Here is a 19,729-nt window from a genome sequence, read left to right as displayed (position 1 = left end):
ACAGTACATGTAAAACCTTTCCTTAGGTATACGAAGCGGGGGAAAAAAAAGGTAGAATCTTCAGCACTTACTTTAGTGTTTTTACAGTATTTTTTAAAAAAATAAATAAAAGCAACAATGTTTAGAGGAAACTGAGTAAAGACTTCATAAGAATTTTAGGTGGTAATTAAAAGGTATATAAAAAAGAGAATTTTTAAAAATAAAAGCTTGAGAAAAGTCAAAAGCTGGAAAGACTGAAACACGAAAAGAATTCGACTGTTAAATTTTTCATAATTATAGACTGTCTATAGTTTCACACACAAACATACACACACACACTACAAAGCATATTAAAAGAAGAATATGTACGAATTGTATTCTTTTGTTCTTCTTTTTGGAGTTATGTATTCGTTTCTGTGTGTGTATGTCTGTCTGCTAGAAAACTAACAATTAGTTTTCTGTTTATAATGAAAACAACTTACTTGACTACTTCTGTTTCTAAATGTGTGTGATTGTTGTAAGAGAAGCTGCCGCAAGCATTCCGAAAAGAAAGATGCGTGATGAATCATATATTGCGTGATTTCAACTTTTGGAATCGATTTTCTTTCTTTTTGTTTTTTCCCTGTTTGAATATTAAGTGGGGAACCGTAGGCATTAAGGAAAATGCATACTATTTCGTAGTTCCATGAGATACATTTGAAATGAGGAATTTTTCCTCAAACTTTATACTGTATTTAGTTTGAAAAAAAATTCTTTATTCCTAGAATAGAAATCCTAGGCATTAAGGAAAGTGCATCCTATTTCGTAGCTCAATGAGATACATTTGAAATGAGAAACTTTTACTCAAACTTTATATATAGTTTGAGGAAAAGTCCCTCATATTAAATGTACTTCATGCAGCTACGAAATAGTGTGCATTTTCCTTAATGTCTAGGATTTCTATTGAAATAACTGCCAGTCTCCGAGTCTTTCTTACTGGCAGTACAAATATTGTAATAGCTTCAGAGAATTAGTATGCATGCTTCTTTTATAGGAAATACACGTAAGGTATATACCAGTCACTTTTCCTTTTTATTTTATGTATTTATTTATGGTCAATGATGCTTAATTTATAATCTTAAGAAAGGAATTCGTGATCACAGTTTTAGATAACGAAGGTTTCGACTCAATTATTATTTTTTTTTTACTACGGTATTTTTTTTCAATATGTAGGTAATAATTGTCAGAAAAAGTATTTGTTAGTCGAAGTATGATGACAGTAAACTTGATAGGATATCTGCGTTATGCTTACGTACTCTTACCACGGTTCAGACATCCACTATATCCTCATAACACCCACAAAACAATATATGTATTTAAATTTTCCCAACAGTTCTAATCTCTTAACAATCGCATTTACTCTCAGAGTATATCCTTGATTAAAGCGTGTTGTATAAATTATACATATTTTATCAAATGTTTAGTTCCTACATGCTGTAAATCTCAGTGTTTACATTGCTCTTACTAAAATACCAAAGACGCCTTACTTGTGGACAGCATATAGCTCTACAGCTGACAGATATCTTTTAGTTTAGCATATTCATTCCTATTGCTATTATTACTAGTGTTTTCAACTAGAATTGAAAGGTGGCGGTGGCTCAGTGAAAGAGCGTTCACCATTGGTGCATGAGGTCCTTGGTTCGATCCCCGTTCGCTCCAAGTAAGCTCTGTGGCGGACAAGCACCATGCACGTGGGTTTTCTCGGGTTCTTCCGTTCCTCCCATTTTCTTCACTCTACCATTTCATTTATCCTCATCATCACCGTCTCGATTAGCCTAGTCGGTGGGACGTACAAGTTAAAGATTTCATTTATTTATTTATTTATTTAGCTAGAGTTGGTCAGCTCATAATTATTTTTTTTTAAAAAAAATAAATGCCTTTAATGTAACGCAGAAGACGAATGATTAGTGAAAATGAATGATTATAAAAGAATTGACGGAATGAGAATGTGGGAGGAAACGGGAGAACCCAGAGAAAACTCACAAATACGACGCTGTCCAGCACAAATATCTTAATTGAAGTAGCTTACAAATTGCCTCATGATGCCTGCGAACGTCATAAATATGTACACTCATGTCCAAAATTATTGTCGCATATCTATAAATATGTTGTTGTAGGAACATAATTTGATAACGAATTCGCCCGGTATTTCTTGTAATGTTAGTATGTGTATAATCGGCAAAGACATGTATGTGGCAAATTTCAAGTCAAAAGAGCAGTAAATAAGAACAACAAAACGAAAATAAAATCTTTCTTATCTATTTAGCAACATTTTGATTTACTCATTCTAATTTTCGTATTTATAATTCTTTTGTTATGAAATTTAACACAAATATATATTTCGCGATTATATACGTAATGTCAGTATTAAAAGTACCCTGCAAAATCATTATCAAATTATATTCTTACAAGAAAACAGTTATAGATATGCGACAATCATTCTGGACATGAGTGTTCCTTCGCAAGAGATCAAACCTGGTGCCACTTATATAATTTGGGTATACATGAGAACATTTACTCATATGCTTATGATGTGTATGTATGTATTCATTTTGAGAAAGCAATAAGCTGATTTAACTGGATTTGAAGAAGAAATCAGTGAAAATGACACAATGAAAATTCCAGTTCATTTCAAAGAAAAGAAAAAAAATAATTCGCTCATATAAATCAATCATGTAGAAAGAAATAATAATAATAAAAGATGTGTAGGTACTCAACACCATTGTATCGGCATTTTCTGATTTCTTTCTCCTTCCATGCTTGAAGGCGAAAGATGTTCATTTATGATAGCATAATAGATAAAGCAATATCTCATTCTATTTTTATAGTACTTATTTAATTTATTACAACTTTCATGAAAGGTAAATAACACAATTATAATAATTTCTTTTACGTTATATGTAGCGATTTTTACGTTTGGGTATCTTCATAAAAAGCTGTTAAACGGAAAGATCGATTATTGAATTTTAGTTTCTAAACAAAATTCTTAGGGAAAGAACAATGATCTATTTAATTTCACAAAAGGTTTCTAATTTAATAAGTGGCAGCGCAACTAACGCGACAAGAGAAAAAAACAAAACCGCAGGGCAAGACGTAACATGGTGAGCTGTCAAGATAATTTTGCTGACAGGAGGATGATGCGGCTGCTATGTGTTGCCGGGGCCTTCGACCTTCTCAAAAAAGTGATGTTTTTGCATCAATGAGATAAGACGCGCATAATTATATTCCTAAATTGAATACAGGCATCATAGGTGGGCAACGCCTGCAGTCTGTAATTGAAAAATCGTATCGCATTTTGAAATAGAGACCTTTTTAGTGGTCGTACACAATAGAGGGAGGCTACCTGATGGGAACGCTTTTGAAAGAGATGCCTGGTTTTTTTCATTCTGTATCACAGTTGACGACTTCCATTGTTCACAATTCTGCTTTGGTCAGTTCCGCTGCCAGAGAGTCACTGGAATGTTTCATACTTGTACAATGAACATTGTCTACACTATACGCGTACATATAAGCATATCTGCATTGTTCAGTGTACGTAGATGGAACACGAAAATTATAGCCAATAACAGAATAGTGTCAGCTTAAGGCATGCTTTCTATTCTATCTCGTTTTTACATCTTATTTTCATACATACTATATTTGTTTTGACTTAGTGTAGTTATGACCTAAAAACATATTTTTTTTAACTCTTTCATTACATAACTATTATGAAGTAAAAAATGATGTTGAAATTTATTGTTATTTTATTTATTATTCGAACACTTATTTAACTTGTAATTATATTATGTCATCAAAATTACCATCTCTAATGGTTGTATACGATGGTGTCAATCTTAGGCGAAGATACGAAATAATAATAATAATAATAATAATAATAATAATAATAATAATAATAATAATAATAATAATAATAATAATAATAATAATAATAATAATAATAATAAATGAAGAAGGAGAAGATAATGATGATGGAAATGCCTTTTTGGACATCAGTGAGATGTTACATAACAAAGGTACTACCCCGGAATTCATTTGCTTGATGGACCTGAAAAAAACGTGAAGAAAATTCAGTCAGGAAGCCCAGTCGCGGAATTTTTAGAATTTCCCGATCGCAAGGCGGAATATTAACTATTCCGCTTATTCTAGACACCTGGGTGGGATGTAGATGTATGGATGTGTCTTATCGCGTCGCTACTTGGCTCAGGTTCTATTTCTCCATGATGCAAATTCTTACGTCAGGATTTTATTACGAAATGTAGCAAGATATCACTCTAGCGCAGGGTTTCTCAACCCGGGGATCGCGAAGATAAGCGGAAAATATAATTATTATTTGAATCTAATACCAGAAAACATTTTTAAATATTATTTTGAATTTAGTTCTGAAAGGCATTTTTTTAGGTACATACTGTTATGAACAACAAAAAGTAGGTGTATTTTTAGTGCAGGAGCAGAGTTATTGAAAAACCAATTTAAATGAAAGAGGTACGATATGAAACTAACGACAACTGCATATTGCAATACTAGAAAAATGTAAATGCAGCAAAACCTGAATATTGAAATAAAATTAAAATTGACAGCTAATGAGATACCTGAGCATGGCGTGATTTCACTATAGTGCAGCAATATGCGGTTTAATCTTCGTAACGCACATTATCAAGTCGTAACATAAGTACTCAATAACCTTTTTTAACAACTGTTCAAGTTTTTTTTTAAACCAAAATTAGAAATCACTTTATTTTTTGATCACGCGTTAAGAGTCTTCATCCCGGCGAAATTAAAATACCGCTAATTTTACATTAATTATGTGATATCTTCAAATAGATAAAAGATAATCGAAATGTGGGACAAGAGCACCCTAGACAATATTATTTTACATGAGATACCGTTATCACGACTCATCTGCTTTCGATTTCGAGCCATTTTGAAAATCGGCATTTATTTTCGCGTTTCTAAACAGCTGAAAACGGAAAGCCACTAGGTGACTTGTGATATCGGTACCTCAAGCAAAATAATATTGTCTAGGGCGCTCTTGTTCCATATTTCAATTATCTTTTATCTATTTGAAGATATCACATAAATACTGTAAAATTAGCGGTATTTTAATTTCGCCGGGATGAAGACTCTTAATAGTAGGCCTCGTTCTTCATAACTTTGGTATGGCATTGGAAGGCAAAACCAAATCTCAAACTCAACTATAAAAAATCTTGTTGCAAAGTATGAATTTTAATTCACAAAAGTGATTTTTTTAAAAGTTAGAATAATATTAAACAAGTTTTGAAAGTATCATTCATGAAAAACATTTTAAGTAAGAAATAAATTTGCTTTCTTTGACTACGATTTGTGCTGTGCATTATTATTATTATTATTATTATTATTATTATTTATTATTATTATTATTATTATTATTATTATTATTATTATTATTATTATTATTATTATTATTATTATTATTATTATTATTATTATTATTATTATTATTATTATTATTATTATTGGTATTATTAGTATTATCAAGTCGCTTATGTTTTACTTGTTCTTTTATTATTTTAATTTCCGCAGAAGTGGACAAAGAAACGAACAGCTTTTTAAAAAAAGTCTGGTGATGGTAAATTGTCTTGAAACCGCACCAGCAACCTTGAATTCGGAAGACGCTTGTAATTTGAGTCCAAGTCACTGCTGATAATAGACTAAACTGTTAAACCACAATCGATTTAGACAGGAGCTAGTGTGAAACCTTATAATATGTAAGTTTGGAACATGGAGACCGGATGTGTAGAGCGATGACTTTCTGGAAACAGAAGAGGTGGGATCGGGAAGCCAAATTACAAAGTGGATGAACGTCTTTTGATAGTGGTCATATCCGAAAGGACAAAATAATATTGAGTGCATAAAACACAGTATAGTTAATAAAAAAAAGGCTGGTTTTGAAAACAATTGTAAGGGAAAGTTGGAAATAAGTATAAGTGGTTTATAAGATGAATATAATGTATCAACATCCTAAGAGAAACGAATAACAAACAATAAATTTAATTAAATTTGAATTAATTAAGATGAAAGAGTAGAAGGCTATGCCATAACGATATAATCTAATTGGTGCTTGCTTGATTCAATCCAAGCAAACAGTGATGTGGATTTGTGCAAGTAATGATATGCAAAGCCTTTGAAATAAAATCTTTAGTTTAAGAGTGTTGCATATCTACGCCATCTGTTTTCTTTGAAATGAACTAGAATACTATTAATGATGTGATTTTACTGATTATTTATTCTTTCAGTGTAGTTAAATGTCTCTTGTTTTTCTGAAATGAATTTGCATTATAAATATATTTAATATTACTTAAATTAAATTTTATCATTAAATGCAGTCTATTAAAAATATATGGTGTTAAAGTTATAATGGTGTTTTTTTTTTTAAATAAATAAATAGACTTAGAGTTTCTTTCAACTGCCAACAGATGGCACGAGGTGTTATAGTAATAAAAGGAAATAGCTATTTTCTACCCAAAATTATTACAATATGTATTGCATTAATTCTGGAAAACAAAAGAAAATTGTGACTTACACACCACTCTAACTTCAACCCGTCCATATACAGCAATATTTAAATTTTTTCACAAAGTAAAGCATATTTAAATAGATTAAACAAGAGATCAGGAGAATTAAACAATTAATTTTTAAGTTCATTTCAAAGAAAACAAATAAATAATTCCTCATACTAATCAACGGACTAAAATCAAAGATGGCGCCGGTGGTCAACCAATATCAATCAATGGACTACAAATTAAAAAACAAATGGCCGGGTAGTTAACCCATTAATGTAGGGCTATTACGTTAGGCTAGAAACGGCTGATAAATACAAGTGAACCATCATGAAAGAGTGAACAATATAAAGACAGTGGGGGGATAAAGAGTTCTAAGAAATCGTGCAGACGCTGTATAGTCTTTTAGAAGCTAATGTAATATATGGGTGTATACGTAATATATAGTTCACAGTTGTTCTGCATCTAATACATGTAAGAACCCTTAATTATGAGTTTTGCTTGCTCTTAGATATCAAGAGAAAATGTATAGAAATACACGAAGATGTAAACATTAAACGCTTTAGTATGCGAAACGAGGTACTCCTATCTTTCATCAAGTATAATGTACTAACGAAATAATTGATACTGCATCTCCGACTTATAAATTACTATACTCCCATCGTTCTGTTGAAACTATAATCCATTTAATATTAAATAAATGTGTTGTACCCTGTCGAAGTCGATAGACTCGTAATTTCTCCCATCTTCTCTGTCTCTATAACAACGACCAAATTTCGCCTAGTAAACGAACATCTATTAGTTACATCCCGCATTATATCTACGCCTAATGTAGTCAAGGTGCTGAGAAAGGACGTTCAACTTAGAAACAAATAAATTGATCGTCAAAGTATTAATGAATTCACTATTAATTCATCATTTTTGCAAACAATAAAACAAACTGAAGAACTTAAAGAATATTTGCATCATCGTTTATAATCACTGGCCATTTTCATTAATTTTTACATTACTTTCACTATGCAACAAAATAATTATTAATAACTTAGTGATATGGGTAGTTAGGACCATGGTCTGCACCTGAAAATATAAAACCTGAATTGAAGTTAAAAAATAATAAGTATATGCAGATTTGTTTAGTTAACAAAGTGGATATTGCTGAAGTAACAAGCGGAATATGAAGACTTAATTTTACCAGCCTATAAATAATAATAAAAACACTAGATCTCAAGAACAAAAAGCATTTTTTTTTCGTAAAAGAAATCCACCTTACGTTTATGCTTTCCTTTTACATGTTACAGATTTTCAGATTCCTTTTGCTGTTTTCATATACCCCTCGCGTGACTTTCGAGCAACGAGAATTTGGAAGATTTCCGGCGAAGATAGTCGATAAGCCAATCTGACCACGCGACGTCCAGACGAGACGAGTCACGATATATATGGACAAAATTACAGCATGATTCATTGGAATTTACCGTATAATTATCTATGTATATATGTATATATATCATGCATATAATTTTTCATTGATTATATGTGTTAGTAAGATTTGATTATTGTCATTACGTATTTTATGTTTTTTTTTTCTTTTTTAAATTGTATTTGGAGATGAATGAGCATATTATGTTCTTGTCGAAATTGATTACTCCTATATTACTTTGGATGTTACTAAAAGAAGTAGATAAGAGAGTAATTTTCTTTTATTGTCCTTAATTAGTCAAGTTAATAATATGCAAGTGATCAGCATGTTATTGCTCTATCCTGGCCTTGATTCTTAGATCACTGATTCATACCTTTTTTCAACACTTTATAGTGCTTGGTGTTTCGTTGTAAATGGCCTATTTAAATAATAAACGCTATATTTCCTACTCTAGAAAACATCATTAACACCTTAGATTATAAGAGATAAAGTAATAATGTACGAGTGACTAAATTTGGCATTGTGATCTGTCATAATATCTTGAACGAGTTTTGTATTTAGGATTTTGTTTCGGGGAACTATGCACAACACGTGAATAAACACATATATTTTTCCTTTTCGGTGCCGACAAATTTTAATGAAATTGTGCATATAACAAATTTATTTCGGGGGGGGGGGGGACTTGAGGCAGATAGACCCCTAAATACGCCACTGCCTTGAACCATAGAGTATCAATTTCTAAGCTTTATGTATGTTTTTTTTCGAGTTATCAAAATCAACTCAAGCCATTCTGGCATCATAGTTAATGAAATGGAGATTTCTGATTGTTTTCTATGTACTGCAATTTACAACCTGTTACTGAAGTCAAATATTTTCAACTCTAGAAATATTAAATTTGACTTCATTATAATAACTAATATGCAAAACTTTGCGTATTTTCAAGTAATTTTTGCAACGTAATAATTCTAGTAATCATAATAGATTTTCCTTTATATTATTATATTGGATATTCATATTAATCTATAGTGTTCAAATCTGAGAAAGGATGTAACACTTCATCAAAAAACTATTACACGAAACTTTAGCCCTACGTTTGACAGAATACGGTATTTCCAATTTCTAATATCTACACAATAGACCACACTTAAATAATAACTAAAATTTCTCTTGATATTTGAGATGTTTCATTACAACTTAAGTATTAACATTATATGAAGTGAATTAAGGCAGTTATTTTATCCATGAAGATAGTAAACATTTACCAGTTTGTTCTAGTTTTTGTTTTTAAAACCGTTTACAAGGGAAACGAAATAAATATTAATAATTTATTTAGTAAGATAGTTGGACGAAAAATAAAATATACTGGTGTATCTTTAAAACAAAATATTAGTATGCTTAAGTAATCTCCGGAATTCATGTTTGTATCAACATATAGATATTTAAATAGATTCTTGACTAGTGTTTGCAGAACATATTAATGTTAAAAATTTTTAATATTGCTCTATTTGTATAACGTAAATTTCTTAATAGGCCTTATTCGCCATAAACATGAAGTTTCAGATTTTTTCAACTTATCAATATTCACACGTTATAACTAATTCGTCTGTTTTACGTTGAGTGGAGTTTCTAACAATGAACTAACTTTGGGCTAAACTATACAATTCTCTTAGGGCGTGTTGGAAATTCCTGGTAATATCAGAATTCTGCAATACTGAAAAAATGAAATGAAATCTTTTAAGTTTTACGTCCCACGCGTATGCCAGCTAGGCTAATAGAGACGGTGATGATGAAAAATGAATGAAGTGGTGGAATAACGAAAGTGAGAGGAAACGGGAGAACCCTGAGAAAACCCACGATGTTTGTTCATCACAAAGTTCACTTGACGCGAGTTGGGGTCGAACCCAGGACCTCATGCACCAGACGTAAACGCTATACCACTGAGCCACAGGTGTAATACGCTACTGAATTGCCAGTTTATCGTTTTAAAAACGGAATCTGAATGAATATCATCCTTCATTGTTTCGCATGTTATGCAAATTAATGCGATCTGGCGGTGAAATCAAAAGAATGAATCAGTAATCTTAAAATAAAGGAAGTTTTATTTCGATGAACATACAGGCAACAATGAAAACTTTGTTCGTAGTCAGTATATAGCTAGCCTTGTAGCTATTCCACATTACAGACATGCTACCTACACTAGTACAACTGCATTTTTCTCATATAATATATACTTGTATATATATATATATATGTTTAAACTACATAAATATAGTTCGTATCAGTGAGTTAGCTGTTGGATATAGCACCAAAAATCTGCAATTTTCTCACGATTTTTTCCTGCTTATGAAAGCTTTGTATTCTTTGATTTTTATCGCGTTCTATAAAAACTGGGCAAAACTGACTGAATCACCGAATGGTTTTTGTGTTTTTATTATCTTAAGTGAAGATCTGAGCCATTTAAAAAAGCATTATGGCTGTCAGGAGAAACGGACTTAACTGATCCCCTCGTGGCAATTATCACTGAAAATAAAGAGCAGAGCACGAGAGGATAATCCTTAGGCTCAAATCACGAACAATGGTGCACGCAAATAACTGGGGGGGATATATGGAAATAAACTGATAAAAGAAAAAAAGGGGGCGCTTTATCATGGAGTGACATGAGGATGAGTGCGTAGTATCTATATTGCGTGATTACAATCTCTTTTGTTACTGTTGGTCCGCGAAACTTGAATCTAAATATAAACTCTCTTTCATATATGTAGAATCTTAAAGGCAATACGGTGTGTTTGCTATAAAATTTCCGTTTGGCGTTATGAATTTTCCTTTCATTATTCAAATTTTTGCTACTTAAATAATATTTGAACAATTGCGTTTATTTTCTCGATTAATTATTCGAACCGAAAGTGGGGATCATTCAAACTTTAATATAGCATTAGTCTGTCAACTACTGAATGTTATCCTCAATATTTTGAACAGTTTGACAAAAGAACTATACTAAAAAGATTTGGCGTTCTTCTTCTTCTTTTTTTGTTTATTTTCTGTAAATTTCAATTAATTCTAATCATTCTCATTGATGACAATACTGAATAAATTGTAACCTGATTATTTAAAGGTTATTTTATGTAAATGTAAATTACTACATTCGCTTTTCTTCCCCGTAAAACACTTCAAAAACCCAAAACCAATGAAAACCATAACAATATTTAGAAGCATTAATTACACAGCTACATACACACATACACACACAATAAAAGTTCTGTGCACCAGATATTCGATATATTTTGGTACACAGAATCCAAATTTCGAAACCCCAAGACGATCAACTTTTTTTTTTTTTTTTTTTTTTTTTTTTATAAAGAACTTCAGGGAATTTTGGTACGGAAGACAGCACATACGGTTTTCGCCCATAAAACAAAATTGAGACGGTCAGTCGTCCTGGGGTTTCGAAACTTGGATTCTGTGTAATAAAGTACATCGAATCCTTACTCTGGGGTCCGGTGTACAGAACTTTTTTTTTTTTTTGTGTGTGTGTGTGTGTGTGTGTGTGTGTGGTTATTTTATTGTTCTTTTTTTTCTTTTTGAAAAATATATTCAAGACTGATAGCATCATCAAAATTTCTTAAGTAGTTGGTTATAGCAGTGGTAACTCTGCCATCTCACCATTCTGAAAGAAAAAAGTAAACTAAAAAAAGTTAAGATTAAACGTTAATAAAAAAAATAATAATATAATAAACGATCATTACAGTTAACGCAACATAAGAAGCACCCTAAAAAATATTGTTCTATACTGCGATTTTGCATTTATACAGATCGGCAATTTTGTAGCAACTGGAAATCGTATTCTTGTACTTCTCTCTTGTACCTTTTAAGTTTAACATAGGAGCAAAAAATCGCTTTCCGGAACATTACCACGTTTACCTTTACAAACTTGTAGACAACAGTTTGGTATGTCTAACTTAAAAAAAAAAAAAAAAAAAAAAAAGTATTCAATGAATCGTGACTAATTTTCTTGTTTTTTGGTTTGTTTTTTTCAGGTAACTTTGCGCGGAGCTTCATCGTTCCTACACTCAGCTTTGGAAGGAAGAGCGTACTTCCGGTCTATTACAGTATTGCTCCCGGACACTTGGCCTGACTGCTCAAGAGTAACTCATAGTTCAAGCGGCGAGACAGCTCCACAGGCTGACATCAAACTGGAAACCACACATCCCGTATTCGGCGACGCTCCGTGGACACAGCAGAGCCAGGGCTGTGGCGAACCAGGAGATTTTATTTCTTTGAGCTATAAATTATTCTTAAATACAGACCTTCAAGACAAATTTGGTGACCTTGGTAAGTCAAGTAGACAAATCTCTAAAACGCATATATTTCTACGATGTAAATGTATGTAATTCAAACTTCTCTTTATGTTTCTGAGATATACAATTTGCATATTTAACCAAATTATCATCATCTGACTTGCGATGATTCGTTTGGGAAAGGACACTAGGTTAGGAGAAAACACATTTGAAATACAGATTATTTTCTTGGGGGTTCGTTCCATTTAAGTAAGACTGGTAGCTATATTAATTCAGAACGACCATGCTTGCGGGGAATTCTTTTTAATTCTTGTGGTTCGGAAATTGGAATCACAAGGTTTGATTTTCCTTTTGTAAGTTTTTTTTTTTCCCTTGTTCAATATCTTGAAGCAAGAAATGACATGGGAATCTTTTCTGTAACTATGCCCAATGTAGAATCTCTTTCAAATGTGAATCTTAAACAGAAAAAAGTAACCCTTTTATCGTCTAGAATGAAGATTAGTAAGAAATACACAAAAATCAGGTTATTTTTCCTTGTACACAAACTGGTAGTTAATAAAGGTAAAATAATGAAAATGGAAAAATAGTTTTCTCAGAAATTGAGATCTGTTATATTATTTTCTACCCGCCGAAGAAAACGACACTTTTATTAATATGAATGATTTTTTTTTTCTTTTTGTAATTTCAGGAAAAGCATTTGTACACGAATGGGCAAAATATAGGTATGGAGTCTTTGATGAATTTGGATATGCAGATGATCCAATTTATCCTCAATGCTATCATGATCATAGGACTTCCCATTTGACCAGCTGCACAAATATACCAATGGATACTTCTGGGTAAGTTAAAGTTAAATTATTAAGAGCTTAGCAAAAACATTGAAATAACTTACCATTTATCCCATAAAAGGCGCCTTGTGTTTTGATATTATTAATTAATATGAATAACGTACCATCTGCGTATCTACATACAATTCTATCTGCGTATTTGTATAGAATTTCTACACATTTTCGAAACGCTTTCTTTTAATTCCAACAAACTAATCTAATTAAACGGTCGCAGGCTAGGAGAATTATTCGTTCAATTAAAATTTAACGTCCCGTTCAGCACCGAGGCTATACAGTGCATATATAATATAAGACGTGGATATTACTTTAAAGTGGAATCCGAACCACCACAATGCGTTCAAATTTTTCAAGGCTCCTTCCGGCAATCGAACCCAGGACCCTGTGCATCAAAGGCGCGACAGGTACTGAGAGTGTAGTGCAATGTATGATAAATTATTGTATTAGAACCATTTGTTGTATACAGAGGCGGATCTAGAAGCTTAAAACTGGGGGCGGAGGCAGCCAGAACCCAGACTATGACAGGTATATCATGAGATTACAATAAACTTTCAAAAATATATAAATAATACATTAAATTATTTTTGTCATTCAAAAATTGGGGGGTTAGATCCGCCACTGGTTGTAAAGTTGTTCTTCTCATTCAAATTGTATAAGAAATTTTAATAAAATTATCCTTTCTGGTTTTTCTTTGCAATAAAACAAACCAAATATATATCTTGTCTAGTACTAATTGTAACGATTTAGAAGTGTCAAAATCGATAAAAAGATGAAATTGTATGTTGCATTTTAATTTCTTGTAATACTATTGTAATTAAAATATAAGTTTATGAATTTTACACATAGTATTTGTTTTAGTTAAAAAAAATCTATCAGAAACGGAACATTTATGTTGGTACCAGTCAAATTTTTATTTCAAATTTCTGCACTATTTTGTATAATAATAATTCAATATATTTGTACGCAAATTTTTAATATCTGCAATGGAAATATAAAATCATACCATTATAAAAGTATATAATTAAGTCCTTTCTAAACTATATGTTAATAAGTGTTAGTCACTGAAAGAATATATTTAGTTACTTCTTTTGTATTCACTCTTCTTGAATCTACATTAACTTCGTTCTTGATTTAGTAAATTTTGCCATACGTTGAAATAAAACTAATAAAGTAATATAAGTAATAACATAAGTTAAGGCGATTGAAATCTTTCGAAGTGCCATTTTGTTATAATTCCATCATTTGTGCCACGTTTAAGCTGAAATAAGCTCCAGATTTAACACTTCTGCAATAGAACTATCAAAATTGTTAAAAATGAAAGTATTCTGGTGAAGTTGATGTACATAAGGTTACGTGGTGAAGCAATTTAAACTTGTCCTTTAAAGGTATCTGTTGCAAATAGAATTTTTTCTTTATTTTTAAGCTGGAGTTGAACAAAGGCTGTTTATTAATTTAGTAAAATATTGATTCAAAATATTAAAAAACTGCATTTTTTGTGTGCGTATAATTTCAGATTCTGTGAAAATTTAACGAACAATGATTACTTCAGAAATATATCAAATGCTATTCATCCAGATGCAACTTCGTCAATTATGTTTGCTCAGTTTATGCCAGCGGTAAGTATAGCTACTTGATAAAGTTTTTATTCAAAGTAAAAACAATTCATGGCAAATTCAATCATTTACGGAATGTTAACTACAGGGTTATTCAAAAAGAAAGAACAGATTTCAAACATGTTCTTTCTTTTTGAATAACCCTGTATTTAATGATACTTACAGATTGTTGATAGTTGTATATTGTTTTAATGAAGAATAATTGTAGTTTTGCTATTTTATACTTTTTCCTTTCTGTATTGCTTTAGCAAAGATGTAGTTAATTAGAAGTAATAATTTTACACAGAAGTTAGAATAAGATTGTATCATCTTTAAATAATTCCAAAAATATTTTTTAAACTCTATAGATACTAATCAAGAGATATGTCACGATGCTTATTTTCTTTGTAGTACAAAGTATTTCCATTTCAAATAGATGCAAATACATTTCTCAACATCTCGTCTTACATTAAAGTAAATAAAATGTCATAATTTAATTTTATATAAAGCTAACAGATTTGCATAGTATCAGGAGTCTAAAAAGTACTTTAAAAAAATCTTTCATTATATTATCTGAGTATTACTTTATTAAGTATCTGAACTATCCATAATTTTGAATAGTTCTTGTTGTTATGTTCTATGATTAATCTTTCTTTATGTCTATTATATAGGTAACAAAATTCTGTGATCAAGATACTCACAATAGATATGCTCCTACAAAACAAAATATTATATGTAACAGGAAAAGTACCATGGAAATAATTCGACAACATGAAGATTTCGAAAACAGGTATGGTTACTTGTTTCTTTGTATTTTATGATGAAGTATATAGGTTTAATCAATAATATTCTATTCTTAAACATGTCTCTTCCGAAATTAGAGTAGTTTGAAAAAAAAGCAATATTAGCACTATTTTTCAAATGTTCGTTATTTTCATAATGTAACTAGGTCTGAAAAACCGACTTAAATCCACCTAAAATTGACAAAAAATCTGTAAGGTCGCCAAATCAGTTAACTGTATATGGGTGTGGAACTTTTTTAACTGCAGAATGGTTTCAAAGCCTGTTAGTGTACAAAGACAAATGGCGGTCATATGAATTACTGGTGCAGAATAAGCTATCTGTTACACCAGTTATCAAATACTTCGTTGAAAATATGGGGCTTTCAGAGCACAAGAGAATCAAGTCCATTGCCAAAGTTGTGAGGAAAAGAGACGTAAAGTTTGTACCGTTCATTTAAGAACATGGAAAAGTTGAACATTATAAGACTTATTTACAATACCCGGACATGAATATTTTAACCTCTGAAAGAGGATTTAGATAGAGATCTTAAAGATGAAAGATGTCCAAAATGACCGAAAGTAAACTGAACGAGATTTTTTTTTTTTTTTTTAATGAATGCAAATTTATGTCCTGTTGTACGAAAGATTTGCCGCATTGCTGACAAAAGTACACACGCAAAAAAATTAAGTGACTATGCTTTTGGGCAGATTTTTTGGTGGATTTTTAAAATTTATTTTCACAAATTTGCGTCTATGGTCACAATATTTTGTTAGGTGCAAATAATATCCGCGATCGAACATTTGGGGCCTCTCGTGGAACCAAAATTGAGGCCCAAGTTGTTATATATGTTAATATATCAATTATTTTATATTCGCTCCCATTAATCCCTTGTGTTTGGGAAAATAAACCAATGAACAGTCGTAAAGAATGTTATGAAGAGTATAAAATGCATTTATCGTGTACATTTTTATCTGTAGAAGTAAATATATATCAACATCAGAACAAGTACGATAGTACTTTTTTTCTTTGTAGTTGTAGGGAAAATATACCGTCTTGTTTCATTTCTTTGAAAGATAAATTGTTATGACAGTACACAATTGCCATGAAAAACCATTATTTTATGATTTTAATTGGAATGAAATGGGTATAAAGATGAAATAAAGTTCTTCTTCAGTTCTCTAATTTCTTTTACAACGTAGATTTGTAGTTCTCAAATTAATTTTTAAATTAAAGAACAAAAGAGATCAATATTTTGTAAAATAGTCAGATTCAAAATTGATTTAAATTAGTAGTTGAAAGATAACTCACTAGAATGACTAGATTTAATTTAATTCATTAGCGGCAAGCTCATATTGCTCTTGGCTCTATGTAACTTCTGCTTATGTGATCATAATCTAATTTTAAGTAAAATTCAAATTAAAGTTGGCCATAGTTTATCTTATCATGCAGTTGTTGGGATCAAACTTTGGTAGAAGCACCATAAAATATTAGTAATAACTTAGAATGCTTTCTTTTCAAATAAATGAACAAAATCAAATTTCAATGTCTTCGTTCATGTTGTTAAATAATTTCATTTTTATTTAAAATTGTTATATTTCCTTTCTTTCCAGCATATTTAACGATGAGGGAATGGATACAAGTCCATTAATAACTTACAAACGAGAAATGCTAACGAGATATGTTCTGCTAATTGAAGATACGAGAGATATGTTAATAAGAGTAAGAACTATTTTCATTCTTCATGTCTTTCTTCATATATTCTATGACAGTGTTTCTCAAACATTTTTCAAGTGGGGACTACTTTTACTGAATTAATCAAAATGTTCTACGAACCCCTTTGCTCTTGTCTCATTCTGAAACAATTTATTGCTTTTGTTAAGGGTTTTGAGCATGTGTGTTTACATTATTTAAATAGCATTAATTTCAATTCTATTAATTTTATAGGGTAATGGAATTAATAGAAGAAAATACTATTTTAATAGTAACCAATATTAAAATAATGGCCATAATGAATGAAGAGTATTTTAAAATAATTGAATGCTATCAAGAATATTTTATAATGATACATTTGTAAGATATTGGAATATGCAGAATATATGTAATTTGTACCTTTTGAAATTTATAACTATAGTGTGTCAGACACAAATCCCTTGAATTTTATTTATTTATTTATTTATGGACTAATGTTTAATCGAAGAGGACCAAAATTGTATATTTTTCGAGAACCACTTGTAGTCCTCGGACTACAGTTTGAGAAATGCTGTTGTATGATATTTGATAGGAAATTACCCATCATACTATCAATATAATTTTAGAATTTCTAACAAATTGATCTTTAAGAAGATTTCAAAAGTTGATCTATTCAATTCGTTATATATAGACTTCTTAATTCAATCATTTATTACCTGGAAAATAATTTTGAAACTATAAAATAACTTATTTAACAACTTCAATATTCACTTGTTCACTAAGCCTACTACCAAATCAGTTATTGGGAAAGTTAGTTTGTAATATGAGAAGGAACAGAGCAAAAGTTTATAATATACGCTGTTTAAATGCATGCTGATGATATTAAATAACGAACAGAAGTAATTTTAAAAAAATTAAATTAGTAAGTTTTTATTTCTTTCTTTTCAATTAACAATGCACTCTTTGCGCCCCTTTATCGAATCTGATTTGTTAAAACGTTGCAGTGGAAACCTGAAAATTCGATACTAAAATTACATTACAGGTGTTCCTAAATGTTCCATTTTACTATGATTTACTAAGTATATATATATATATATATATATATATATATATATATATATATATATCATTGATATTTTACTTCGTGAAAAGAAATTTAAGTTCTAAATATACATTACAACAGATTCTAGTGAGATCACATTTCTTGAAATTCGATTCAATATGGGGAGGCTAGAGTGAAATGCTTTGTTCTATTTATGAAACGAAGTAGATATAAAAAATGAATCTAAAAGTTTGTTATGATAAAAATTGGTTAGATATAGTATGTAGTTAAGACGTGGGATACTGAAATTTTGAAGAATTAAATATATGAAGCGTAACAAAATTAGTTAAAATGTTAAAAATTGAAAGAATTCATTCCTTTTTAAGCAATGAACAAGTCACTTAGTGAAACGTATTATTAGGAAATAACACATGTGTACGAGATATTAATCAATGAAAACTACGCAGTTCAACTTAAAAGAATAAGATAATATTGTATATGTTACTTATATAATTTTCTTATCTGGTCGTCCAATTGGAATTTGCTTCTTTCACGTTAAAATTCGAAAGAATTGAAAAAGAACTAATTCTTTAAAGAAGTTATAAGTTTTTTTCTTTTTTCGTTTAAATCACGTATACATAATTATGTTCAATAACAATAAATATTTGTTTTCCAGGAATCGTGGAGTTTCTTAAGAATAGCAATTCGTAAGTTCGTGGTGTATGATTTACCAGACAACACAGAAGTTGGTATTATCGTGGCTAATGAAACCAGTGCAGTTCGCCTGAGATCCCTCACAAGACTTACTGAATCCACACGGGACGCAATTGCTTCTAGCATACCATACAACCCTGGTGATTCGAGAAATAATATATTAGAGAAAGCAGCACCTTGTCTGCATTGTGGACTCTCTGAAGCCATAAATGTAAGTAAGAAAGAAAATGAAACCTAACATTTTACTTATTTTTTTTTAAACAGTGTAAGTCTATCTGTAAAATATGAAACGAATTTGGTGGACAATAACAAATTATATTCTGTTCTTTTCTTTTCATCAATAACACATTTTAATAAGTAACATAGATTTTAATAGGTGATTGCGTGCGCTAGAAAAGTACATTAGGAGTATTTTCGATAATTGCTTCATCCAAAAGTGAAGGGAAGGATAGGGGGAATAGATAAGAGAATTAGAGAACAGAGCTGTGAAACGTACAGGTTAGCGTCATGTTAGAAGACATCCCTATTTTTCAATGTGTATGTGATTTTTATATATTTTCTGGTAAGTAATTCATTATACGAATATACATTGTCTTCACTACGCTTTCAACTGTTCCTTCGCATTTTAGTAGATGACTTAAGACACAATGAAAAGTATAAAAAATTAAAACTAAGATAGAGAGTACCCACAAAATGCTATAAAGTAACAATTATTTGTGATTGTTTTTCATAAGCCATAAATCTGAAAGCTCAATTTCTAACGTCAAAATTGTCCGAAACTCAAATTTTTGCTCAATT

The 19,729-nt window shown here is 30.6% G+C and overlaps 1 protein-coding gene across 1 annotated transcript in view; it reads left to right on the top strand.

The window, feature by feature from the left end:
• LOC145662249 (calcium-activated chloride channel regulator 2-like) overlaps positions 1 to 19,729 on the top strand; it is a 148,760-nt gene that overhangs the window by 117,452 nt on the left and 11,579 nt on the right. The window contains exons 2-7 of the mRNA XM_081727631.1: positions 12,006 to 12,300; positions 12,955 to 13,105; positions 14,625 to 14,727; positions 15,375 to 15,493; positions 17,097 to 17,205; positions 18,894 to 19,142. Coding sequence (XP_081583757.1) covers positions 12,006 to 12,300; positions 12,955 to 13,105; positions 14,625 to 14,727; positions 15,375 to 15,493; positions 17,097 to 17,205; positions 18,894 to 19,142 — 1,026 coding nt within the window. The remainder of the gene's footprint in view (positions 1 to 12,005; positions 12,301 to 12,954; positions 13,106 to 14,624; positions 14,728 to 15,374; positions 15,494 to 17,096; positions 17,206 to 18,893; positions 19,143 to 19,729) is intronic.

Source organism: Thermobia domestica, chromosome 1, assembly GCF_964235325.1.
Source record: "Thermobia domestica chromosome 1, izTheDome1.hap1.1, whole genome shotgun sequence".
Lineage (NCBI taxonomy): Eukaryota > Metazoa > Arthropoda > Insecta > Zygentoma > Lepismatidae > Thermobia > Thermobia domestica.
This window is presented reverse-complemented; position numbering and strand designations above follow the sequence as displayed.